This window comes from Tupaia chinensis, unplaced genomic scaffold, assembly GCF_000334495.1.
Source record: "Tupaia chinensis unplaced genomic scaffold, TupChi_1.0 Scaffold000001_1, whole genome shotgun sequence".
Lineage (NCBI taxonomy): Eukaryota > Metazoa > Chordata > Mammalia > Scandentia > Tupaiidae > Tupaia > Tupaia belangeri.
The window spans coordinates 1010378-1036707 of NW_006159427.1; the positions used below are offsets into that span (position 1 = coordinate 1010378).

At 40.7% G+C, this 26330-nt stretch overlaps 1 protein-coding gene across 1 annotated transcript in view; it reads right to left on the reverse strand.

The window, feature by feature from the left end:
* The window catches only part of CUNH10orf67 (chromosome unknown C10orf67 homolog), a 195783-nt gene that overhangs the window by 146424 nt on the left and 23029 nt on the right, over positions 1-26330 (reverse strand). Inside the window, exons 2-4 of the mRNA XM_027771097.1 lie at positions 19580-19700; positions 11823-11966; positions 9720-9794 (exon numbers count right to left, since the gene is read on the reverse strand). Of these exons, the coding sequence (XP_027626898.1) occupies positions 9720-9794; positions 11823-11966; positions 19580-19700 (340 nt within the window). The remainder of the gene's footprint in view (positions 1-9719; positions 9795-11822; positions 11967-19579; positions 19701-26330) is intronic.

Here is a 26330-nt window from a genome sequence, read left to right on the forward strand (position 1 = left end):
TATATATACACGTATATGTAAATATTTATATATGTATATATATACATATATATGCATGAACCATAAGCTATATATTATTACATCTTCTATTGATAAAGGGTACATGTTCTCACCAGATAAAGAGAGAAACAGACAGAAATCATCCCCAATGGGGTGTGGTCATATCACATTCCTTTTTCCTCCATTTCTTCATCCCTTAGGATTTAGGGCACACATGTGCACACACACCTAGCATTTTTTTTCAAGCCACTGGGGCTGAGGTTCAAACCAAATTTATGTATTTTATTTATACCTAAATAAAATAGCTAGGAATAAATTTAACCAATGAGGTGAAAAAGTTTACAATCAAAACTATAGAACACAGATGGAAGGCCACCAGGTGGCATGGTGGTTAAGGTGCTGGACATTCCTACATGGCCAACCAAGGTTCAAGTCCCAGAACCAGAGGCTTTCTTTCTCACTTTTCCTCTCTTTCTCTCCCTGTGTCTCTCTCTGGTCAAATTTAAATAAATAAATAAATAAATAAATAAATAAATAAATAAAATAAATAGTTCTTTAAAAAAAAACCACAGATTAAAAAAGAGGAAGACACAGAAACATGGAGAGATACCCCATGTTCATGGATTGAGAGAATCAGATTGTTAAAATAGCCATTGCACAGATTCAATGCAATACTTATCAAAATATCACTGGCATTCATTATAGAAATAGAAAAATCAAGTATACAATTCATATGGAAATAGATAAGAGCCCAAATAGCCAAACCAGTTATAAAAAAAGAATAAAGCTGGAGGCACTACACATACTACCAAGTTTTTTTCTTTTAAAAAAGATTATTTTATTTCATTTTATTCATCTTTTTTAAAGAAATTATTTAATTTTATTTATTCTTACTATTTTTAATTTGGAGACAGAGAGACGGCGAGAAAGAAAGAGAAAGGGAAAATGAGAAAACAAGCCTCCAAGTCTGGGGCTCAAATCATAGCCACCCATGTGGGAGTCCAGCACTTAACCACCATGCCGCCTTCTGACCCTCATCATTTCTTTTTTCTTTTTTCTTTTTAATTTGACCAGAGAGAGGGAGAAAGTGAGAAAGCAAGTCTTCAAGTACAGGGCTCGAATCAAGTCTAAGACTTGAACCACAGTTAGCCATTGAGAGTCCAGCACCCCAACCACTATGCCACATGCTGGCGCCCAGATTTCAAAATATATTATAAAGTAACATTAGCCAAAACAGCATGGTAGTGCCATACGAACAGATACATAGACTAATGGAGCAAAAGAGAGAGAGCCCAGAAATAAATTTCATATGTATAGTAAACGAATTTTCACGGAGGTGCTGAGAACGTTAACGGGAAAAGACAATCTCAATACATGGAACTAGGAAAACTGAACATCCATTTGCAAAACAGTAAATGTAACAATGTCTTTCACCATACACAAAAATAAACTCAAAATAGATAGAAGACTTGAATGTAAAGCCCAAAACACTAAAAGAAAATAGGGGAAATGCTTAGGACATTCGTGTGGGCAAAGATCTTTAGATTAAGACCTCAAAACGTAGACAATGAAAGCAAAAATAAACAAATGAAATTATATCAAACTAAAAAGTCCTTCACAGGGAACAGCTTACAGAGTGAAGATATGATCTACAGAATGAGAGGAAATATTTGCAAACTATTCCTCCAACAAGTGATCAATATCTAGGCTATACAAAGAATTCAAAAAGACATCAGCAAAAACAAACAAAAATCACCCCAAAATCTAATTTTAAAATAAGTAAATTATCTGAATAAATATTTTTCAAAAGAAGGCATACAAATGGCCAAAAACAATATTAAAAATGGTCACCATCATTAATCAGAGAAACATAAATAAAAATTACAGTGAGATATCATCTTACCCCTGTTATAATGGCTATTACCAAAAAGACAAAGAAAAAAAAAATGAATACTGGTGAGGATGCAGAGAAAGACGCACTGTTGGGGGGAATGTAAATAGTACAGCCATTATGGTAAAGAGTATGAAGATTCCCTCAGAAACTGAAACTAGAACTATGTAATGATCCAGTAAACCCACTACTGAGTATGTATCCAAAGGCACGAAATCAGTATGTCCAAAAGATATCTATGCTTCCATGTTTATTGCAACCCTCTGCATAATAGTTAAAAGGTATGTTGTCAACTAAGTGTACATCAATGGAAAAGCGGATAAAGAAAATGTGGTGGGCCAGTAGGTGGCATGGAGGTTAAGGCAGCTGAATTCCACATGGCTGACTGCATGACTCAAGTCCCAGACCTGGCAGCCTGAAAAATCACACTGGACACGTATGCATAAGTGCCCAAAATCCCTAAAGGAGAATGAAAGAGAAGGGATTGCAGCAAAGTCATCCCTGCTTGAGATGATCTTTCTCTCTCTTGTGAGTACACACACCCTGTAGCATACTAAAAATAAAAGAAAAATGTGCCAGAGACAGTCAGGTGGTATGGTGGTTAAGGTGCCAGATCCCACATGGACCACTGTGTGCTTTGAGTCCCAGACATGGTGGCTTGAAAAACATGTCAGGTGTGTGTGTGTGTGTGTGTGTGTGTGTGTGTCCAAAATCCCAAGAGGAGATGAGATTGTGGTGTGGTCATCCTCCTGGGTCATCTCTCACTTTCTCTCTCTCTCTCTCTCTCCCTCTTTCTCTCTTACCCTGGTGAGCACATGTGCCCTATAGCAAAGATTAAAAGCAAGTGTGATCTATATACAGAATGGAATATTTGGGGATCCAGGGGGCCAGGGCCAGGTCGTCAAGGGCCTAAGAGATCAGGTGGAAGAGCTCAGATTCCAGCTTGAGCTCATATGAAGCCACTTGGGCTTGCTCCCCAAGCTCACTCTGCAGCAGCTCTCAGACGCTTGAACATGCCCGCATTCCAAAAAAAAACTGACACACTGGCTCTCCCCTCTTCCTGGAAACTTCCTCTCTGGGCATCATATTATAGATAAGTGGGGTAGGGAAGGCCTTATACAGACGTGTAAAAATAACTGGGCTTAACTTCTAATTAACAAGAACATTAAGTTATTTATAATATAGGGTTCTGAGATGGTTCCTGTTACTCTCTAAGTCACATCAAGAACTAAAGAGTTACAACCAGGAAACTGAAAATAATTTCTATTATTTTTTTTTGAGAGATTTTTGTTATAGGACACATGCGTTCCCTGGAGAGACAGAGAAAGACAGACAGACAGAAAGTAGAAATCACTCCCCGGGAGGACGGTCACACCACATCCCTTCTTCATTCTCCTCCTGGGATTCTGGGCACGTATGCACAGGTGTCCAGCATGAGTTAAGCCCCAGGTCTGTGACTCAAATTGCAGTCAGCCACACGAGAGTCCAGCACCGTAACCACCAAGCTACCCACAAGCCCTGGGGCCTGAATTTTTTCATTTAATTTCAATAGCCACATATGGCAGTGGCTACTGTGTGGGGCAATGCAACATCCAGCAACACTGCCCAGGTGTAGTTCTCTGACCAGAACCTACTTGCCCCTTCAGATTCTTCTGGACGTGGGAAGCCATTGTGCCCTCCCACTCCTGCATCCCTCCTTCAGGTAACAGAACCTCTCTTCCACATAGGTAACGCCCTTCACTATTCTCTGCTGGGATGAGGGTGTAACTCTGGCCTGGGTCGGGGATACAGGCATAATAACAATCAGATAAGGGCAGTCAGGGTCAGTCTTAGGACTACTGTAGAAACAGCTTAGGAAAAATGCCCTCCTGGAGTCTGCCATTACGTGCAGAGAACCTTCCTGGGAGGTAAACCATCCAGTAGAAGGCAAAAGCAGGACACAAGACAGCTTCTTGATGACGTTATATGAGGACCTAGACTCAACTTTTCCATACAAAAGCTCTTCCTATTTATTACTTATTACTAGACTTAGTATTGTCTTTATACACTTCTCATTTATATGAGCCAGTAGATTCCCCCTTTGCTAATGCCATTTCTATTACTTCTCACCAAAAATACTCTGACTAATATACATGAAACTGCCTAGAGTCCCCTTCTATTTCTTGTCTACTAACTGAGTACATTTAACTTTTTATTCTTTTTTATTGCATGTTTTCCAAGCCACTGGAGCCAGAATTCAAACCAGTTTGCCCTGTGTGATCCAGCTCCCTAAACTACGAAGTTACCAGGCCAACCCTTAACTTTGAAGCCTAGCACAAATATCACCTCCTCTGTGAAGTCTTCTCAAAGCACCCTAGCAGAAATAACTACTCTTCTGTGGTGCTCCCACAAGTCCTGGTATATTGTAGTGATTTTTTTTTTTTTTAATAATCCTCTCCCTCTCCCATCTCTACTTTGCCTTTGTGATGTCAGTGTCCAGCACTAATATCTTAGTACGCACCTAACAAGCACTGATGAAACTGACGATGAATTTGTGCAACTTAAAGTTGTTCTAGTATAACATTTCATGTGGTTTGTTGCTGCATTTTATTTGGTTTTGTCTTCTGCATAACTCTTTAGTATGTAGCTGGTCCTCCAAGGGAGTGCTAGTAAGTACCACCTGGAAATAACCAAGGAAGTCCTTGCAAGGGGTCCAGTGCAGGTGCTGACAGGCACATAGCCGTTGAGCTCAGCAAGGTGGGGCTGTGACACCTCAGCTCCTCCCGCAGATAAAACTGGGAGGAGAGATCGACCCACTGAGTAGTGTCCTCATCATAGAGGGTGACAGCTTTGACTCCACCAAGATGATGTCCTTGGCGATGTCTACACCTAGCTCCTGCAGACCTGATAGCAGCACTCTGGACGACTGGAGATGCTTCGTGGCCTCGTGACCCGGCACATACAGCTGGCGGGAGTAAAGACCTTCACCTATTTCAGTTTCACTGAGGTTTTTGGCATTTCATTGCTTTGAACTTCATGGAGCAGGCAGAAGAGCAGTTAGAATCCAGCTTTAAATCAGGCCCAGACACACACTGCTTCTCAGACAGCAGTGACCTAGCCATCAATGCCGGTTCTTGGGTCGCGTTCCCGCTAGAGCCTGAAGAAACCAAAATTAAGCGGCCACCACCGGAATTTTCCTCTGCATTAGGCCACCGAGAGTCTCAGTTGCGGGACTTTCACTCCCCTGGGCAGACCAGACTTGCACCAAAGGTCCCTCAAATACATCTACTTTATCTTGGCCACCAACACAAAATGGCAGCCACAGAACTTGCTGCATTTTATTTGTTAAAATAAGTATATATGTCTTAGATCAAACCATATAAAATACTGATCTTTGACTTTCTTGACTGTAAAAATAACAAATTCGAATGGTTCAATCCTGACGAATACTGATAATGATTACGGATGTCTTGAGGTCACTTTGCTATATCTGAAATCTGCAGTCAGCAGCCAGAAAGCTACAAGCTTAAATACTGGGCTAAGATGCTACAGGGCAGAAGAGCCACTGAAACCAAGAAGTGCACGAACATGTGAGGAGGGTGGTTCTACAAACACTCAGATTGCCCTTCCCTGGGCCGGGCACTACTCTACATGCTTCACGAAGATCAATCCTTTTTATCTTCAGAACATCTGCGAGGTAGGTACAATTATATTTCTCATTTGACAGATAAAGAAAGTGAGATAGAGATTCAGTACTTTGCCTAAGATCACATACTAACTAATCCTGGCAGAGCTAGGATTTGAACCAAGGAAGTTTGACTCCAGAGTCCTTGCTCTAAAACATATACTATGCTAACTCTTTACTTTGTCACTCAACTGAGCTAGGAGACGTCAAAGAAGTAATCTAACACATTTCATTGAGAAGTTGCTTATTGAGTGTGAGCATACTGTTCCAGCTATCTACTTACTGTTGCATAACATATCTCTCCAAACGTAGGCGCAGAGAGCACCAACCGATTATCATGCTCATCAGCTCTGTGAGTTAGGGAATTAGGACCGGCCTGGCAAGGATGATCATCTTGGCTCGATGAGGCCAGTCTTGGATGGAAAGACTCAGCCAACTGGTGCCTGGAGTCATTTGGAGGCTTTTTAACAAAGATTTTTGACAGCTGGGATGAGATACCTTGGAAGCTGGGCTAAGTGAACCTGGAGACTCACAACCTACATCCAGATCCTCCACATGGATAGGCTTCAACTGGCGCGACTGGACCCAGAGAGGGAGAATCCAGAGAGAAGCTGCTCTGAGAGTACCCTGGTAAAGTTGCAAGGCCTCTCTGGACCCCGCCATGGTAATCGTACAACCTCACTTCCTCCACATTCTGTGTTTGTAAGCAAGTCAGTAAGGAGAGTCCTTCAAGGGAGGGAATTAGACTGTGATCTCTGTGACCTACAAGCAAGGTAACATCGTTGAAAAGCAGGTGGGGGGGGGGAGGAGACAGTGTTGTGTCTACCTTTGGAAGCACAGAGACTATGGACAGAGCAATGGGCCCCCAAATATCTTTAGCTGCAAGTAACTGAGCAGCCAAGTAACACTTGCTTAAACACTGAGGGCTTCTTATCTCATTAAAAGGGAAGAAAAAAATATAAAAAGGGCAAGAGGCAAGGTGAGGCAAGGCAAGTCCAGGGTGACTTTGGCTGCTCAATGAGGCCACCAAAGATCCCGCTGCCTTCCATCCATTCCCTTTGCCACCTCAGCACATCCTCTTTCTCAGTCCTTGCTTTCAGGTCGGCTGCAGCAATTTCAAGCAACAGAAGGCCACATAACAATGTCAAGCTAAATAATGAATGAATGAATAAAGGAATGTTTTCTCTCATGAGTCCCTTTTATTTATTTATTTAATTTTATTTATTTTGAGAGATTTTTGCTATAGAGTATGTGTACTCACCAGAGAGACAGAGAGAAATCACCCCCCCACACACCTATTCCCCAAAGCACCTCATGGTCAACTTACCTTCAGACCCCATTGGTCAGGGACCTGAGTTTGCACATGCCCCTGCCATAGTTGAAAAGGAAGCTGTAAACAAAGTGTCTAGCATTTTGCCTCCTATTGTTGAAAGTGCTTCTAGAGTTACAAAAAATAAAAACAGAAGGGACAGATGTGCAGATGGGGAGAAGGACTGTTGAACAGGACCATCAAGATAGGCATTCATTCTGTACATTGATTATGCACCAGGCACAGGGTGAAGAGGCAGGACCACAGCAGTAAGACTTACCCTGTACTCATAAGGCTTACAGCTGGGCAGAACAGACATTTAACAAGCACAATTAAAGGCAAATGTGCTATGAAAATACATTTTAATCAGTGTAAAATTCACTGTAAATATTAAAAAATTATGAAAGAATATTAAAGTGAAAGATGAGATCAGTTATAAATACTTAAAGAACCCCAAAGACCTTCTAAATCTTTTTTTTTTTAAAGGAAAGTATGAGTTCCCCCGTGGTGTAGAGTGAAGCCCCATTTGGCAGATAACAATGTCCCTATAATGCAGGAGGTAAGGATATTAAACATACAGACAGGGTGAAGGCCTGACACAGCAAGCTTTACCCAAGATTGGCTATAATGGCTAAGGCAACAAAGAGCTGGCTGCATTAGGCTTCTAAATTAGTACAGCTAAGGCAACAGTTTCTATTTGCTAACTACACTCTAATGAGAAGTTCAGATGGGTATGGTCTGCTCACCCAAAGAATGGGGTAATAAATCATCCAGACTACAAGGTAACTATTTTCTGAAGCCCACTTCTTTATCAGAGAGCCAGCCCACGGCTCAGACTCCTAGGGAAAAAATCCCTGTCAAGAGTCCCAAGTTGTAACCCTTTTCTAGGACCCCTCCCTGTTTGGGGGCTTTCCTCTACTTCATTCATCTCCGCTTTGCTGGTCCTTCATTTGTCCATGTGTTAATATTCGTGAGGATGAGACAAGAACCTAGTCATCTCTCGGTCCTCAATCTAGCACTGGTATTGGGCTGTGCACCCCAATATCTTTGGCACCGATTGTTAGAAAAGTTACTCAATTGAGGGTCAAGGATTGCTCCTGGGTGTGGGCTACAGATCCCATGAACTCCTTTTGACTATCTGACATTGGCTATCCAATGGCATCCTCACTGTCTTGGATTCCTTCCATACTTGCCTTGGATACCGGATTGGAATTTTCCAATTTCTGGGAAGCTGTATCTGTCACCACTAAGTGTTATTTTGATAGATTTCATGTGAGCATAAACAGTCTGTGGTAACAACACTGAAAAAAACAGACCTTCAAAGCTAAAAACAGACTGGGCATCCAAGGTGAGCCAGACCCCACGCACTCACCGGGGCTGCCAGGCTTGCCTCTGACAGCGCCTGAAACCCACCTGGTACATTCCCTTGATGACGGCTATGGCATCGGCTAACTGCTGCTGGAAGCATTTTCTCATGTTCTCCTCATTCTGCAAACCAGAAGTAAATACAATGAGCACTGCAATGTATTTCCGAGTACAACTCCCACCTGCCAGGAGAGGATTCAGTGAAAAACCATCACCCAACTCATCACAACTCTTGAAACCTGTATAACCATGTGACAGTACAGTTATTATGACACATTCCATTTTTACTCATACTTAGCCAAAAGCAATAGAGAGAACATACGGAGAGAATAAATGCATGTCAGCTGAGCACTTCACCTATTTTGCACATCAGTTAAAGCCTCCTAGTGCCTTCCTACAACTACTTTTAAAAGCAGTAAAATCTATCTGTGGCTCACATCTTCTGATTGTTGTACGTTTTTACTGGGATATGCTCATGAAAAAAGCTAGGGTGGCTAATCTGTAACTAGAGTCAATTTTCTAATTAATCTAATAATTGGATTATGTCTGCTTAGGATAATGATGAAAGAAAAAGCATTCTTTTAAATGCCCTTGACTCTGCTATCACTTCTGAGTCCTGCATGGAAGGTAAACTGTAGATAGGCCTTAGGGTCAGATAGGATTGAATTTAAATATCATTGTGCCACTTACTATCTGACCTTAAACAAGTTACTTAGCCTTGGCAAGCTCAGTTTATTTATCTGTAGGCCAGGATTAAGAGGGTTTTTAGCTTTGGAGTTTGAGAAACTAAAAGAGTAAATGTATTTAAAGTCTTGGCCTGGTACAGTCAGCAAAAGATTTTGTTTTGTTTTGTTTTATAGCATAGAAATAATATGCCTGTTCTGAATGTCAGATCGGTGTGCTACCCTGACCAAAGGTTTTAGGAGCTTCCTTGAAGTGGTTTTCTTGTCTTTGGTTTCTATAGTCTTTAGAGCACAAATAAGATCATATAAAATTGGTGAAGAACAAGAACTGAAGCATCAAGTTCTCTGGCCTGGAACCTAAACACTGCCGTTAATTTTAACTGGTGACCTTGGCAAGGTAATTAACCTTTCTGTGTCTCAGTTTTCTCACCTAAAAGGGGAACATCACTGTACCTACTTCATAAGGTTATTGTGAAAATTAAATGAGTTCATACGCAAAGTACTTCCAAAACTTCCTGACCCTGATAGTAGTGAGGCAGAAGAAAGCCAGCAAATGGAAGTGGGTAAGAAGGCTGGAACATCTGCCCATGTGACTAGATTTAAAAAAGAAACAAAAACAAAAAACAGATCAGGCTGGAAAATTCCCCACCCAATGATAGATTTCATGTGAGCATAAACAGTCTGTGGTAACAACACTGAAAAAAACAGACCTTCAAAGCTAAAAACAGACTGGGCATCCAAGGTGAGCCAGACCCCACGCACTCACCGGGGCTGCCAGGCTTGCCTCTGACAGCGCCTGAAACCCACCTGGTACATTCCCTTGATGACGGCTATGGCATCGGCTAACTGCTGCTGGAAGCATTTTCTCATGTTCTCCTCATTCTGCAAACCAGAAGTAAATACAATGAGCACTGCAATGTATTTCCGAGTACAACTCCCACCTGCCAGGAGAGGATTCAGTGAAAAACCATCACCCAACTCATCACAACTCTTGAAACCTGTATAACCATGTGACAGTACAGTTATTATGACACATTCCATTTTTACTCATACTTAGCCAAAAGCAATAGAGAGAACATACGGAGAGAATAAATGCATGTCAGCTGAGCACTTCACCTATTTTGCACATCAGTTAAAGCCTCCTAGTGCCTTCCTACAACTACTTTTAAAAGCAGTAAAATCTATCTGTGGCTCACATCTTCTGATTGTTGTACGTTTTTACTGGGATATGCTCATGAAAAAAGCTAGGGTGGCTAATCTGTAACTAGAGTCAATTTTCTAATTAATCTAATAATTGGATTATGTCTGCTTAGGATAATGATGAAAGAAAAAGCATTCTTTTAAATGCCCTTGACTCTGCTATCACTTCTGAGTCCTGCATGGAAGGTAAACTGTAGATAGGCCTTAGGGTCAGATAGGATTGAATTTAAATATCATTGTGCCACTTACTATCTGACCTTAAACAAGTTACTTAGCCTTGGCAAGCTCAGTTTATTTATCTGTAGGCCAGGATTAAGAGGGTTTTTAGCTTTGGAGTTTGAGAAACTAAAAGAGTAAATGTATTTAAAGTCTTGGCCTGGTACAGTCAGCAAAAGATTTTGTTTTGTTTTGTTTTATAGCATAGAAATAATATGCCTGTTCTGAATGTCAGATCGGTGTGCTACCCTGACCAAAGGTTTTAGGAGCTTCCTTGAAGTGGTTTTCTTGTCTTTGGTTTCTATAGTCTTTAGAGCACAAATAAGATCATATAAAATTGGTGAAGAACAAGAACTGAAGCATCAAGTTCTCTGGCCTGGAACCTAAACACTGCCGTTAATTTTAACTGGTGACCTTGGCAAGGTAATTAACCTTTCTGTGTCTCAGTTTTCTCACCTAAAAGGGGAACATCACTGTACCTACTTCATAAGGTTATTGTGAAAATTAAATGAGTTCATACGCAAAGTACTTCCAAAACTTCCTGACCCTGATAGTAGTGAGGCAGAAGAAAGCCAGCAAATGGAAGTGGGTAAGAAGGCTGGAACATCTGCCCATGTGACTAGATTTAAAAAAGAAACAAAAACAAAAAACAGATCAGGCTGGAAAATTCCCCACCCAAGGTAATGTAGGCAAGAGATAAGTGGGGGATGGATGTCTAATTAAGCCACATTTGACATAGTCAATGAGTTGAGTCAGTTTGCCCAGCCGCATTTGACATAGCCAATGAGATGAGTCAGTGTGCCCAGCCACATTTGATAGAGCCAATGAGTTAAGAACCATTAGTGGGCCCAGCCAATGATCTACTGACATGATCTAGATTAAAAAATTATAAATCTTGGGACCAGCAGATGGTATAATGGTTAAGTCACTGGACTCCCATGTAGTAGACTATGGTACGAGTCCTGGACCCTGTGGCTTAAAACTCACACAGGTTGTGCATCCATGCGTGTTCAAAATCTTGAGAGGAGAATGGAGAAGGGACTATGGTATGGTCACCACACTGGGAGGTAATTTCTTGCTTTCTGTCTGTCTGTCTCTCTGGCAAGTGTGTGTGCCCCATCGCAAAAATCACTAAAAAAAAAAAAAAAAAAAAGAAGTTATAAATATCACCGAATGCAACTGCCAGGGCCAGGGCCTTTTGAGCCACTTTTTCTCTGTCTGCTCAGGCCTGCTCCTACCTCTCAGGAGTGCACTTCCACTTTGACTCAATAAGCTACCTTTTCCATTCACTATTGGTGTATTTTGTTCAGTTCTTTGTCAGAAACACCAAAAACCTGGATCTCGTCACAGAAGTCATCCCGTAGCAGCAGAACTAGCTATGTATTAGCTGTTACAGAAGACAGTCTACGCAAATTAAATAAAAATTGTAACACATACACATTTCAGCATAAGGTCAATCCACATATAAAACAAAGGAAATGAGAGAACTTCTACCTGTTGATAATGTTTTTCTATTTCTAGGATCTTGTCATTCAGAACAGTGAAGAGACTGAAAGATTCTTCTTTAAGTCGGTCCTCAAACTTCAACTGAAGCAATTGTTTGAGGAACCCAAAATCCACCTGAAGCGATTTGATAAGCTAAAAATGGAAAAATATACATTATTATAAAGAGTTATATATATTCTGGGGTCTGAAAGACTTCAGCATGTTCTCTTGTTCTGGACATAGAAACTGGGTACCCAATCAAGGGACTGTCTTGCATTTTAAGATCACCTTTCAAATATTGTATACATTGAGGAATTCCAGTAATCTCATCCCATTGTGTCTGGGCTCTCAAAATGACAGTTACTTTGCTAAAGTAAGATACAGTAATGGAGGAGAGAGGAGGTTCAGATCAGTTTCTTCCCATACAGAATGAAATAGCTGTGTTAACCATGACCTTTGTCATATCTCCAAAGATGTAGTTTTCAAGATGTGGATTTCAGATAAGAAAACAAGGGCAAGAGGGATGCCCAAGAGAGCAGATGGCATAAAGGTTATGTCGCTGGACTCCCTTGTAATTGACCACAGTTTGAGTCCTGGACCTGGTGACTTAAAACTCATGCTGGGAACGCACGTGTGTGCCCAAGATCCCAAAAGGGGAATGAAGGAGAAGGAATTGTTGCATGGCCATCCCCCCTCCATCGCCCCAGGGGGGTGATTTTTAGCTTTCAGTCTCTCTGTCTCTCTGGCAAGTGTGCACACCCTATAGCAAAAAAAATCTCTCTTTAAAAAAAAGTGGGCAAAAAAAAAAAAAAAAGGGGGAAAAAAAAAATTTTTTCAAGTGTGCACACCCTATAGCAAAAAAAATCTCTCTTTAAAAAAAAGTGGGCAAAAAAAAAAAAAAGTGGGCAAGAAACAATATTATTGAAAATCTACTAGCCAGGCATTTAGATATATAACCACTGTGTTGACTAAGAACCATTTATGATAACCAAATGACAATATATTTTTATCTTTCATCACTCATTTCAACTGTATTCACAGAGTAATCTGCCTTGACACTGAATAGAAACTTTACGAAATCCCATGACTTTTTCTGTTGATTCCTGGAAATAGAAAGTCCTATTATAGGGACCAGAAGACGGTGTAATGGTTACATCACTGGACTCCCATGTAGTTGACCTTGATTCAAGTCCCAGACCCGGAGACTTAAAACTCACACAGGGCACATGTGCGTGCGTGCCTAAAATTCTGCGAATGGAAGAGAAAGGATTGCGGTGTAGCAATCCCTCAGGGGGTGATTCCTCACTTTGTCTCTTTGACATGTGCACATATCCTACAGCAAAAATCTCTCGAAAGAAAGAAAGAAACTTGGGGCCAGCAGATTGCATAGTGGTTATGTCACTGGACTCCCACATGGTCAGCTGTGGTTCGAGTCCTAGAGCGGTGGCCGGAAACTCACACCGGACATGTGTGCATGCCAAAGATCCTGGGAGGAGAATGGAGGAGAAGGGACTGTAGAATGGCCATCCCCCCTGGGAGGGGGATTTTTTGCTTTCCCTTCCACTATCTCTGTCTCTGTTTCTCTCTCCAGTGAGCTCATGCACCCTGTGACAAAAACCTCTTTAAAAAAAGAGAAAGTCCTACTAAAACTCAAAACAGCATTTAGAAGATGACTACTACAGGGCTGGCCCCATGGCCTGGTGAGTAAGAGAGCCAGATTTTACATGGCCAATTGTGTGGTTCGAATCCCAGCTCTAACAGCTTGAAAACATGCTAGACACGTGTGTGTGGACAGAGACGTGGAGGAGAAGGGATTGTGGCTGGCCGTTTTCCATTGGGGGTGTTTTCTCCTTCTCCCTCTCTCTCTGTCTCTCTCTCTAGTGAGTGCACATGCCCTTTGACAAATTAAAAGACAACAAAAAAGAAGAATATGACTACTATGAGTTATAATGCTTCTAATTCTATTCAAAGGAAAAATTTCTTCTTGCGCTCCAAACCAAGGACAGTGATTGACAGCTGCCTGTCTTTAGAGAAAAGCATGATTCTCTCTTGGGCTCTTTCCTCTCTCACCTTCTTCCTGACACCTAGCAGCAATGTCTCTGCAAGGAATGAGGCAGAAGGCATAAAGTGGCAAGGCTGTTCCCACCTGGTGGGGCAGCTTCATGTTGGTCTGCAAGGGCATGAGGACTAACTCTTCTTCCCTTGGGCACTCAAAAAGGTTCTCTGGGGATTCCAGGTGCTGGGACTCTGCTGTACATCAGTCTTGACCCCAGCAGATGCTTCTCTACTTGAAGTGGTCCCTGCTACTCCTTCCGTAGCCCCTGGGAATCTGAAGTTCACCTCTTCCTTCTCTTTGTTGTCAGGAGTCCTCCTGTCCTTTCAGATCACTTCACTAGAGAGGACCCAGAATGACCCCACACTGGTTTTCTCTCTGGCTACATTTGGTCCACGGAAGACCATTACACATCCCTTGCCCCATCATTAGTGCAGACTCATTCCCAATGTAGCCATTCTGTCTTCTCTTCACAGCCCACTTCAGCTTCCTTACACAGGGATCAAGCACTATCCTTTATGTCTTCCAATAGCAGCAAATACATCTCATGTTCCATGGAAGCCTGCCTCTGAGTAACAGACAATTGCTTCTACTGCTAGAGGGCCATGGAGATAGCTCTTTCTAAGGAAACCTCTTCAATGGCTACTCTTCACCCCTGACCCTTTTTACCTTTGCTCTGATTCAAGAGGGGAGAGCCATTACTCTAATATGCAACATTCCCTTTGCAAACTCTGCGAATGGTATCTAACGCACACTCAATTTGGAATTTGATAACTGGCATACGGGCGTCCTGAAAAGAATCCCATTTTAGTATGCTTAGAGTATGTGGAAGATTTTATTTGTCAGATGATGATATCGAGACTTTGAGATGTTAAGAGACAGTGTTTGTGTACAACTTCCAGAAGGAAAACAACCAAAGAGATGAACTCTACAATTAGTGTGAAAGCTGAACAAACCTCGGTGCCAGCAGATAGTATAGCAGTTATGTTGCTGGACTCCTACATGGCTGACAGCGGTTCAAGTCCCAGATCTGGTGGCTTAAAACTCATACTGGGCATATGTGCATGTGTACCCTAGATCCCATGAGGAGAAGGGATTGAGGTGTGGCCACTTGTCAGAAAGTGACTTCTCACTTTCCCTTTCACTGTCTCTGTCTCTCTCTCTTTTCCCAGTGAGTTCATGCACACTAAGACAAAAACCTCTTTAAAAAATAAATTAATTAAAATGACCTCTGGGTCATTCCTGAAACACACATACATGAGGCAGACTATAAGCAGCCTACCTATAGATGAAAGAATTAAACCAAGAGACAAAGTCCATAGTTTGAATCCAAATAACTTCCAAATAAGCAGTAGCTGATTGATACTCAAAACCTGTATTTCTTTTTCCAGAGCATGGCCATAATAATATCTAATTTTGTGACTGTGGGACAAATTATTCAACTGATTCAAAAATCAAATACAAGGGATTTTCAAAAAGTCTCTGGAAATTGTGTATTAGGAAAAAACTATGCATGGATTTCAATTTGCACTAAAATACTCAGACATTAATTCCATTTATACCTAAACTTTTTGAAGTCCTATCATATAACTATAGATACAATAAATAGTTTAAAATAATAAGAAAAGGGATGGTCCTATGGCCTAGTGGTTAAGAGAACCAGATCTAGGACCAGCAGATGGTGTAATGGTTACATCACTGGACTCCCATGTAGTTGACTTTGGTTCAAGTCCTGGACCCGGCAGCTTAACATTCACATCAGGTTTATGTGCATGCATGCCCAAAATTCCAAGAGGAGACTGGAGAAGGGATTGCGGAGTGGCCATCCCCCTTGGGGGTGACTTCTCGTTTTCTGTTTCTCTATCATTCTCTGACTCTCTGGAGAACATATGTGCCCTATAGCAAAACTTTGTTAAAGAAAAAAGAGAGAGAGCCAGACCCCACATAGCTGACTGCAGCGCACATTCCAGCCACAGTGGCTTGATACACACTCCAGGCATGTGTGTGTGCATGCCTAGAATCCCAACAAGATGAAGTGGAATAAAAGGGATAGTGGTATGTCAAAACCCCACTGGGAAGGGTGCTTCCTCCCCCTCTTCTCTTTTCTCTGATTTTCTCTGGTGAGCACACAGACCTCTAGCAATTAGAAAAAAAAAAATAAGAAATGATGATAGTCAATATTATACCAATAGTTTGAAGATTTAGCAAAATATTTTTGCAGAAAAACATAACATCAAACTGACCCAAGAAGATGTAAGAAAACGAAATATATCCATAATAAAATAATGATAACAATAAAAATAAGCACAGAATGAGAGTGGGACAGTCAGGTAATATAGTGGTTAAAGTAGGTGGCTCCCACATCGCCAACTGCAAAGTTCAAGTCCTAGATTTGGTGGTTTGAAAAACACACTGGGCACATGTGCATATGTGCCCATAATCCTGAGAGGAGAATGGAGGCGAAATAATTATTATTTAGTCATTTCTCCTGTGGGGTGCTTTCTTGCTTTTTCTTTCTTTCTCTCCTTCTCTCTTTGTCTCCAGCAAGTACTCACCCTATAGTAACATTTAAAAAAATGATAATAAGTACAGAGTTCTTATGCAAATTCTAATAAACATTGAATAAACAAAATTCCAATCTCATGCCCACTTTTCCAGAGAACAGACTCCAAAGAATACTTCTCAACTCATTTGATGAAGATATTTTGACCTTACTACCAAGACTAAATAGCAGTATAAGAAAATTATAGGATAACCTCACAAACATAGAAAAAAAATCCTTAATAAAATGTGACAAATGATGCAGAGGTGCAAAAAGAAATATTATGATTCAGTTGAGTTCATTTTAGGGATTCTCAATTCCTGAATCAAAAATCAAGTTCAAAAACCAAACTTTACGGGAACCAGCAGTTAGCGTAATGGCTATGTCGCTGGACTCCCACGTAGCTGACCGCGGTTCGCGTCCCAGACCCGGTGGCTTAAAACTCACGCCGGGCGCGTGTGCGTGCGTGCCCAAGATCCCGAGAGGAGAATGGAGGAGAAGGGACTGCGGCGTGACCATCCCCCCTGGGGGGGTGATTTCTCGCTTTCTGTCTCTCTGTCTCTCTCTGTCTGTCTGACGAGCACATGCACCCTATAGCAAAAACCTCTCCAAAAAAAGAAAAAACAAACAAACAAACAAACTTTACCACAGTATTAGAAAAAAAAGAAAAGCCATATGATTGTATAATCATCTGAATAGATCCTTGGAAAGCAGTCAAATCTAGTTATTTGATGATGGTTTTATTGTTTCTTAATGCCTCTTACTAGAGAAGAAAGCAACCTTAATCTAATTTAAATATATCAGATTTTGGTTCAGCTACATCAAAAAATTCATGTAACAGAAGCACAAATGAGCAATAAATTTATTTTACTTCCCTAGATATCCATCTAGGCACCCAATGGGCAAAACAACCTAAGATTCTTCTACCTTTCATCCATTCTGTATACTGTCTCATCCTCATGGGCCAAATGGTAATATCCATATTCTAGTCAATGAAATAAGGTAAGGAAAGAAGGCAGGGAGAGGGAGGAGAGGAGAAGAGGGAGACAAGGAAGGAAAAGTACGAGATCGAAGGGAGGAGGAAAGAAGTGGCAGAGGGTACATGAAGCTGTATCTTAAAGGATGTTCCCAAAAGCTGCCACATACCATATCCACCCTAATCCTACTGACCAGAATTTAGTCATTTGGGCACATGTAGTTATAAAGGAATAAAATTATAAAATTTTTCTGAAAGAATAAAGACAGTAAATTGACAAGTATGTAGGAAACAAACATCCTCCAAAGTAACCAGTGAGAACGTGAGTTGGTATAATCTCCATGCAGAGCCATTTGGCAGTATCCTTCAGAATGACTAATATGTACATCCTCTGACTCAGAAATTCCATTTTTAAGAATTTACACCACAGATTTACTGGCACCTGAGTACGTGCAGGATTATTCATCACAGCAAAAGATTAGAAATTATCAAAATGTCCATCAAAGAGGGAAAGCTAACTATGATGCATGTTCTGTGATACAATGTTCTTTTCAAACAAATTAGAAACTCTATGTAAGTCATATGGAGCGATTTCCAAGTTGTATTAAATGAAACAAACAAACATCAGCAACAAAAAGGCAAGGTACACAGGAGTATCACAGCATGCTACCATGTGACAGTTTTATCAGTTAGGGCTTTTCATCATAACTCTATTTTTTTTTTTTTTTTTTGGAGGGGTTTAAAGGAATAAAATTATAAAATTTTTCTGAAAGAATAAAGACAGTAAATTGACAAGTATGTAGGAAACAAACATCCTCCAAAGTAACCAGTGAGAACGTGAGTTGGTATAATCTCCATGCAGAGCCATTTGGCAGTATCCTTCAGAATGACTAATATGTACATCCTCTGACTCAGAAATTCCATTTTTAAGAATTTACACCACAGATTTACTGGCACCTGAGTACGTGCAGGATTATTCATCACAGCAAAAGATTAGAAATTATCAAAATGTCCATCAAAGAGGGAAAGCTAACTATGATGCATGTTCTGTGATACAATGTTCTTTTCAAACAAATTAGAAACTCTATGTAAGTCATATGGAGCGATTTCCAAGTTGTATTAAATGAAACAAACAAACATCAGCAACAAAAAGGCAAGGTACACAGGAGTATCACAGCATGCTACCATGTGACAGTTTTTTCAGTTAGGGCTTTTCATCATAACTCTATTTTTTTTTTTTTTTTTGGAGAGGTTTTTGCTATAGGGCATGTGTGCTCGCCAGACAGAGACAGAGAGACAGAAAGTGAGAAATCATCCCCCAGGAGGGATGGCCATGCCACAATCCCTTCTCCTCCGTTCTCCTCTCAGGATATTGGGCATGCATGCACACACGCCCGGCATGAGTTTTAAGCCACCAGGTCCGGGACTCAAACCGCAGTCGACTACATGGGAGTCCAGCGACATAACCATTACGCTAACTGCTGGTCCCCATCATAACTCTTGATATCTGATGTAAATTCAATATTCTATTCCTTTATAATAAAGATATCCAAAGGAAACATAGTAGAATGTCAATATTTGACACAGCTGTATGGTGGATAACACAGCTATTCATTATATAATATTCTCTACATTCATCCATATGCAAAAATATTTCATAATTCTTTTTGTTTGCTTTTTAAGTTGCTATAGGGCATGTGGGTGTTGGGGAGGGGCGGAGAATGTGACAAATCACCCCCTGAGGGGTGGTCACACCATAATCCCTTCTCCTCCATTCTTCTCTTGGGTTCTGGGTATGCACGGACTTGTACCCAGCCCAGTTTTCAAGCTACTAGGTCCAGAACTTAAACTGTGTGACAGGTCATGCGGGATCCAACCACCTTACCACTATGGCACCAGTTGGCCCAGTATTTTGAATTCTTTTAAAGTACTATGAATAGAAAGTATTCACAGATGTCAGAAGAATTTGAGAGTAACAAAACATTTCACTAAACAAGTTAACATATGGAAGCATGACATAAATATGACATAAGTAGCTGCTTATATTAATGCTTTTTAAAAAGACAGCTATCATTCAGTCTTAAGATGCTAATAGTTAAAGTCTTTTCATCATTGCAATTCTGCCAACGAATGAGACGCGAAGGAAAATAATGCCTAAAACTATCTCAGAAGTTTCAAAATAAATTCAGATTTACCTGCACTAACTTCTGCGTAGATAAACTCAGTTCTTTAAGTGGCAAAATTTCATTGGAGTCTGTTTGAGTAGCATGGTCTGTGCTGAAAAAGCCAACCTTTAAATTATCTGAAATGTTATGTCTGGAAAAAAAAAAAAAAGGAGATCAATACACTTTATATCTTAAGTAATTCCTTAGAAATATGCTAGTGCATACATTTTTGCATAAATCTTATTACACAAATTCTATATATTCCAAGAGATAGGTGAAGTGAGTATACCTCTAAATTCTCTGCTCATGATTTGGGATTTTCAGAAGCACTCTGCTGGATAGTCAGATTCCTGGACTATGGCATACTGTTCTACTGATATTCATCTTAACCTCACTTTTTAAAAACATAATAAAGTAACTTCTTTTCATTTTTTAAAGTGTTTGTTTAATTTGCTAGAGGGAGCATGCACTCACCAGAGAGAGATAGAAAGAAAAGTGACAAAGTACACCCCAATGAGGGACGGTCATAGCCCAATCCCCTCTTCATTTCTTTTTTCAGGAATTTGGACAAACATACACACATGCCCAGCATGTTCTCCTCTCCTGTCCTCTCTTCTCCTGTCCTCTCCTCTCCTCTCCTCTCCTCTCCTCTCCGCTCCTTCTTCTTTCTTTTGCATTATTTAGTTTATTTAATTTATTATTATTTTTTGAGAGTTTTTCACTATAGGGCGTGTGCGCTCACCAGACAGACAGAGCGAGACAGAGAGACAGGGGGGTTGGCCACGCCACAATCCCTTCTCCTCCATTCTCCTCTCGGGATCTTGGACACGCATGCACACGCGCCCGGAGTGGGTTTTAAGCCACTGGGTCCGGGAAGCGAACCGCAGTCGACTACGTGGGAGTCCAGCGACATAGCCATTATGCTAACTGCTGGTTCCCTAATTTATTATTATTATTATTATTTTTATTTGCTATAGGGCACAACTTGTCATCAGAGAGAGACAGAGAGAGAGAGAGAGAGAGAGAGAACAGGAAAATGAGAAAGCAAGCCACCAGGTCCAAGACTGAAATCGAGTTCAGCCATGTGGGAGTCCAACATCTTAACCACCATGCCACCTGCTGGCTGCAACTCAGCATGTTTTTCAAGCTACTGGATCTGGGATTCGAACCACTCAGTCAGCTATGTGGGATCCAGCCTCCACAGCACTGACTAGCCCCCTTCTTTTAATATCTTATCTACTGTTATTTATTCTCTGGGTTACGCTGGAAGCAATTATAAATTAAACATGGACATATCCAGCAGAGACACTTTAAAATAGTGGTTCTCAGTGTATGGGCTGAGGACCATTTGGGTTCCAGGATACTCTTCCAACAAATACATAAGATCAACATTATTTTCATAATAACGTTAAGATCTTATTTGTCTTTTTCTCTATCATTCTCCCATAAATATTAAGTGGAGTCTTTCAGAAGGTACAGGTTATATGACTGCCTGGCAGACTGAATGCAGAAGCAGCTATGAGAATGCAGTTGTCTTCCAATAAGCCAGGCATGAAAAAGATTTGTAAAACTGTAAAATGCTGGTGATCTTCTCATTAAAGTTTTTGCTTTGGAGAATATAGCTAGTTTTTCTTTAAAATGTGTCATTTATATTAACACACAATTGATTTATCATTATTTTAAATTAATTAATATAAATGCAGCTTTAATTTCCCTACTTATTAAACAATTTCTGATATGGCAAGTAGCAATAGATACAACCTGGCTAGCCTGTGGCATGGTGGGTAAGGCAGCTCGATCCCACATGGCTGACTGCAGTTAGAGTTCTGGACCCAGTGACTGGGGAAGTACACCGGGCATGTGTGCATGCATGCCCAAAATCCCACAAGGAGGGAGAAATGGAGGAGAAGGGATTGTAGCATAACCATTCCTCATGAATGATGCTTTCTCACGTTTCCCCTTGGTCTCCCTCCAGCAAGCATATGTGCTTTCTAGGAAAAATTTTTAAAAATTTAAAAAGATAAAACCAACATAAACTAAAAGCCTTTGATGTCCCCAATACTTTTGAAAAATATAAATAGGTTCTAAAATGAATGTTTGAGGACTGCTCCTTTAAGATAATCACACCACCATGCTGTATTTGATTTTCAGTCTATTCCGAAAACATCTGAATAGGTCAGGAGTAAGTATTTCGAAATTCCACTACAGACCTCTGACGGCAGGCTTCTCAAACAGTAATAAGGCAATCTTCTGGATGTACTCTCTCTGTCGTTGTGATCAAACTTACCATAACTGTTTCTAAAATGTCAGCTAAGTAAAAAAATAAAAAAACAAAAAGAAGAAGAAGAAAGAGATTCACAAAGCTCAGGTAGATTGATCAGATTCAGCACAGCTCTGAAGACATGTCTTTGCTTCCATCCTGCCTCCTCTGCTGACCCACTGGAGCAGACTCTGAAGCCATGCCCCGGCAATCCCTCTCTTCTCACTTACTGGAGGAACCTCAGATTTGCCTCCACAGTCCTCAGAGGAGGTTGGCCGTATTCCCAGTGCCAAGGGTAATTTCTCTCTATTCTATCTTATCATGATGATCCCATTCTTCCTGGTAATAGATATCTGAGGGTGGGTATAGAACCTGATTCTGGCAAGGAAGACTTTAGGGAAGGGCTGTTTTGGGTTAGTGGGAAAGCTTTCTCATTCCTATGGAGGGGTCACCAAAGGAGAGGTTTCTTCTGTGACTCTGGACATTACTGCCATGGTCATCTGGGACCACATGAGAGGCCGGCCAGAGGTCAAAGCCACTACATACATGGTGAGCTTTCAAAAAAGAGGGAAATAAATTTCACCAATGACTTTGTTTGGTTATTGACTTAACTAGCTCAGAAACTTGTCATACTCAGGTCTTCCTGTAATATCATATAAGAAATTTAGCAACTGTTAGCAGTTTCTGCCAACCATGCTGAAAATTGGTGAATATAGCTATATGACAGTAGGTAAATAACATAATTATTGTGTACCTTTAGTTTCTCCTTATGGAAAACAACAGTGCCTGCTTAATAGGGTTATTATTAAGGATTAAGTGTGTTAATATTTAGAAGTCCTTGATACATAGTAAATCCTCAAGAACTGTTACCCATTATTAGTGCTGTGATGGTGGTTGTTATCAATATCACCACTTTATGTTGAAACATTGTAATTTGTCATGTCTGAAGAAAACTTTTTTTAAAGAATAATTTATTAAATTTTTTTAAAAAATTCGTTATTATTATTATTATTTAATTTGACCAGAGTCACAGTGAGAGAGAGAGAAAAGGAAAGTGAGAAAGCAAGTCGCCAGGTCTGGGATTTGAACCATGGTTGACCATGTAGGAGTCCAGCACCTTAATCACCATGCCACCTGCTGGCCCCATGGAGAAAACTACTAAACTGTAACAATAATCAAGGAAGAAAAGCTAAGTTAAACAAAAAACTTATATTCAAAATAATGATTTTATATTAATCCCAGTAAATTTCCAATTAAACTTCTACATACTCATCAATTATAAGGCTAATAGACCTCATCAACAGCATTATCCAGGTGGGGAGGAAACATAAAGTTGTACATCTCAAATTCAATGAAAATGTCTGGTATTTTTCCACAGAAAATTGTATTTTATATTTGGTCCCATTCATTCTAAGAGTCCATCTGGTATTTTCCTCTCACTAACACAGTACAATTGGCTCCTGCACATTCTGTTGGAATATGCCAACAATGCACAGCCCTGACCACTCCCTTTCTCTGTAATAAGCAACCTTAAAGGATGAGGTAATATTTTCCTCCTGCCAAGAAGTAGGCTTGCTGCTTCCTCCATGAAAGTGGTGAAACCCCCAAGTTTAGGTTCCTTTCCTGTCACGTAACTCACTGTGTACATAGGCATCTATTAGGTCATCGGGAAAGTCATGATGTATTTTTCTATGCAAAAGTGCGTCATGACTTTCCCAACAACCCAATAGGATAGATTTGGGGGGCCACCCTTACGAGACTTAGGGAACTTGGGAAATCAACACAAATGAATATGAAGCCCTGGTTAGTGCTTTGGCCATGATGATAAAGTCCTTTGTCTCTGACCCAGGAGACTTATGTCTTGTGCCAACAGTTATAAAACAGTCACAGGCAAAATTGTTAGTTAGTAGGCAGGATAAGATCTCAAACACTGTGGTACTTGAGTGTCTGACTCATAAAAACCCTTCTAAGAAATAGTTGTTGTATGGAACATCTTTTTCAAAGACCAAGATACAGCAATCAATTGAACAGATTATCAACATTTAAGTCTGTATCTTCTTAAAATCCATAACCATCTTTGAAAATCATTTGTGAAAACCACCATCATTATGCTAAAATTAATTACAATATTATACTGCATTCTAGAAACAGATAAATCATATGATCAAAATTAAACAAACATACTTCTTAAAGCAACTTATAACAAATGAGAAGTAAAGCAGTTTTTAAGTAGTGATAACATAAAATCTCAGAGAAAATGTTCTTGATACTTTTCAGAGATAACAACAATTGGGAACTAGCAGTTAGCGTAATGGCTATGTCGCTGGACTCCCACGTAGTCGACCGCGGTTCGCGTCCTGGACCCGGTGGCATAAAACTCACGCTGGGTGCGTGTATGTGCATGCCCAAGATCCCGAGAGGAGAATGGAGGAGAAGGGATTGCAGCGTGACCATCCTCCCGGGGGGTGATTTCTCGCTTTCTGTCTCTCTGTCTCTCTCTGTCTGGTGAGCGTAAGCTCCCTATAGCAAAAATCTCTCCAAGAAAAAAAAAGATTAAAAAAAAAGATAACAACTATTATTGATGACAAATTATACATGTGGAATTTTTTCTCTAGAAAACGTGTTTCAGAAATTTTAAAGTTCTCTGGGCACGGTAGGTGGCACAGTGGTTAAAGGCACTGGATTCCCACATGGCTGACCATGGGTTGAGTCCTGAACAGCTTGCTTTCTTGCTTTTCTTTTCTCTCTCTCTGTCTCTCTCTCTGGTCAAATTAAAAAATAATTATAAAAAATTGAATTAAGTAAAGAAATCATTATTATTTTTTTTGGAGAGGTTTTTTGCTATAGGCCGCGTGCGCTCGCCAGACAGACAGAGAGAGACATAGAGACAGAAAGCGAGAAATCACCCCCCAGGGGGGATGGTCACGCCGCAATCCCTTCTCCTCCATTCTCCTCTCGGGATCTTGGGCACATACGTGCATGCGCCCGGCGTGAGTTTTAAGCCACCGGGTCCGGGACCCAAACCGCGGTCGACTACGTGGGAGCCCAGAGACATAGCTATTACGCTAACTGCTGGTTCCCAAGAAATCATTATTTTTTTAAAAAATAAAATTTAAAGTTCTTTTTATGGTACATCTGAGAAGCCTTTAAAAATTTTCCAGAAGTTGGTTTCTAAACACTATTCTCCACTATCTACTATCCTCCACTAAATGGAGTCAAGGCTCCTTGAAAAAGTGACTGAATATGAGGATGAGATAAAAATATAAAAACTAGGGCCAGCAGATGGCACAGCAGTTATATCACTGAACTTCCACATGGCTGACTATGGTTCAAGTCCCTGATCTGGTGACTTAAAGCTCAAGCCAGGTGCATGTACGTGCATGCCCAAGATCCTGAGAGGAGAGTGGAAGAGAAGGGATCGTGGCATGGCCATCTCATTTTACCTCTCACTATCTCTTTCTCTCTGCTCTGTGAATGCACGTGCCCTAAGGCAAAAACCTCTTTTTTTAAAAAAAATTTTTAGAGAGCTATAGGGCATGTACGCTTGCCAGAGAGACAGAGAGATCCCTCTTGGGATCTTGGGCGCACATGCACATATGCCTGGCATGAATTTTAAGTCTCCAGGTCCAGGACTTGAACCATGATCAACTACATAGGAGTCCAGCAACATAACCATTATGCCATCTGCTGGTCCCATGGCAAAAACCTCTTCAAAAAAAGTGTAAAACTATATAAAAGCAGAAATTTTAAATGAGCTTTCAATATTTATTTCACCATGCCAGAAGGTAAGGGAACACTCAAAATATTACAAAGTGTTAAAATGGATGCAGAAACAAAACTGAAGAGATGCCCACTGGACATTAAAACAATTTGGGCATCAAAATAAATAATGAGGGGTCAGTAGGTGGTGTGGTGGTTAAGGTGCTGGATTGCTACATGGTCAATCACAGTTCAAGTCCTGGACCTGGTGACTTGCTTTTTCACTTTCCCTCTCTTTCTCTCTTTCTGTCTGTCTCTGGTAAGCATACATATCCTATAGCAAAACCTTAATAATAATAAATTAAATAAAACAAACAAGAACCAGCAGATAGCATAATGGTTATGTTGCTGGACTCCCATGTAGTCAACCACGGTTCAATTCCTAGACCCATCAGGCTAAAACTCAGGCTGAGTGCATGTATGTGTGTGCCCAAAATTCCAAGAGGAGAACGGAAGAGAAGGGATTGTGGTGTGGCCATCCCCCTGGGGGGGGGGGGATTTCTCGCTTTCTGTCCCTCTGTCTGTCTCTGTCTCTCCAGCAACCACACGCATCCTATAGTAAAAATCTCTCTTGAAAAAAAAAAAAATTAAGAGAGAGAATCTTGGAAGACACCAGCCCAGGAAGGTCCAGGTCAATGGTGGGACAGACCGAGTAATAGTGCCTACTTTAGCTGAACCCCTGAGAAGAGCACAGCTTCACTTCTGTGGTATGACCTGAGTCTGGTTTTGAGGAAACATGATATAGATCCAGGAAAAACCGGC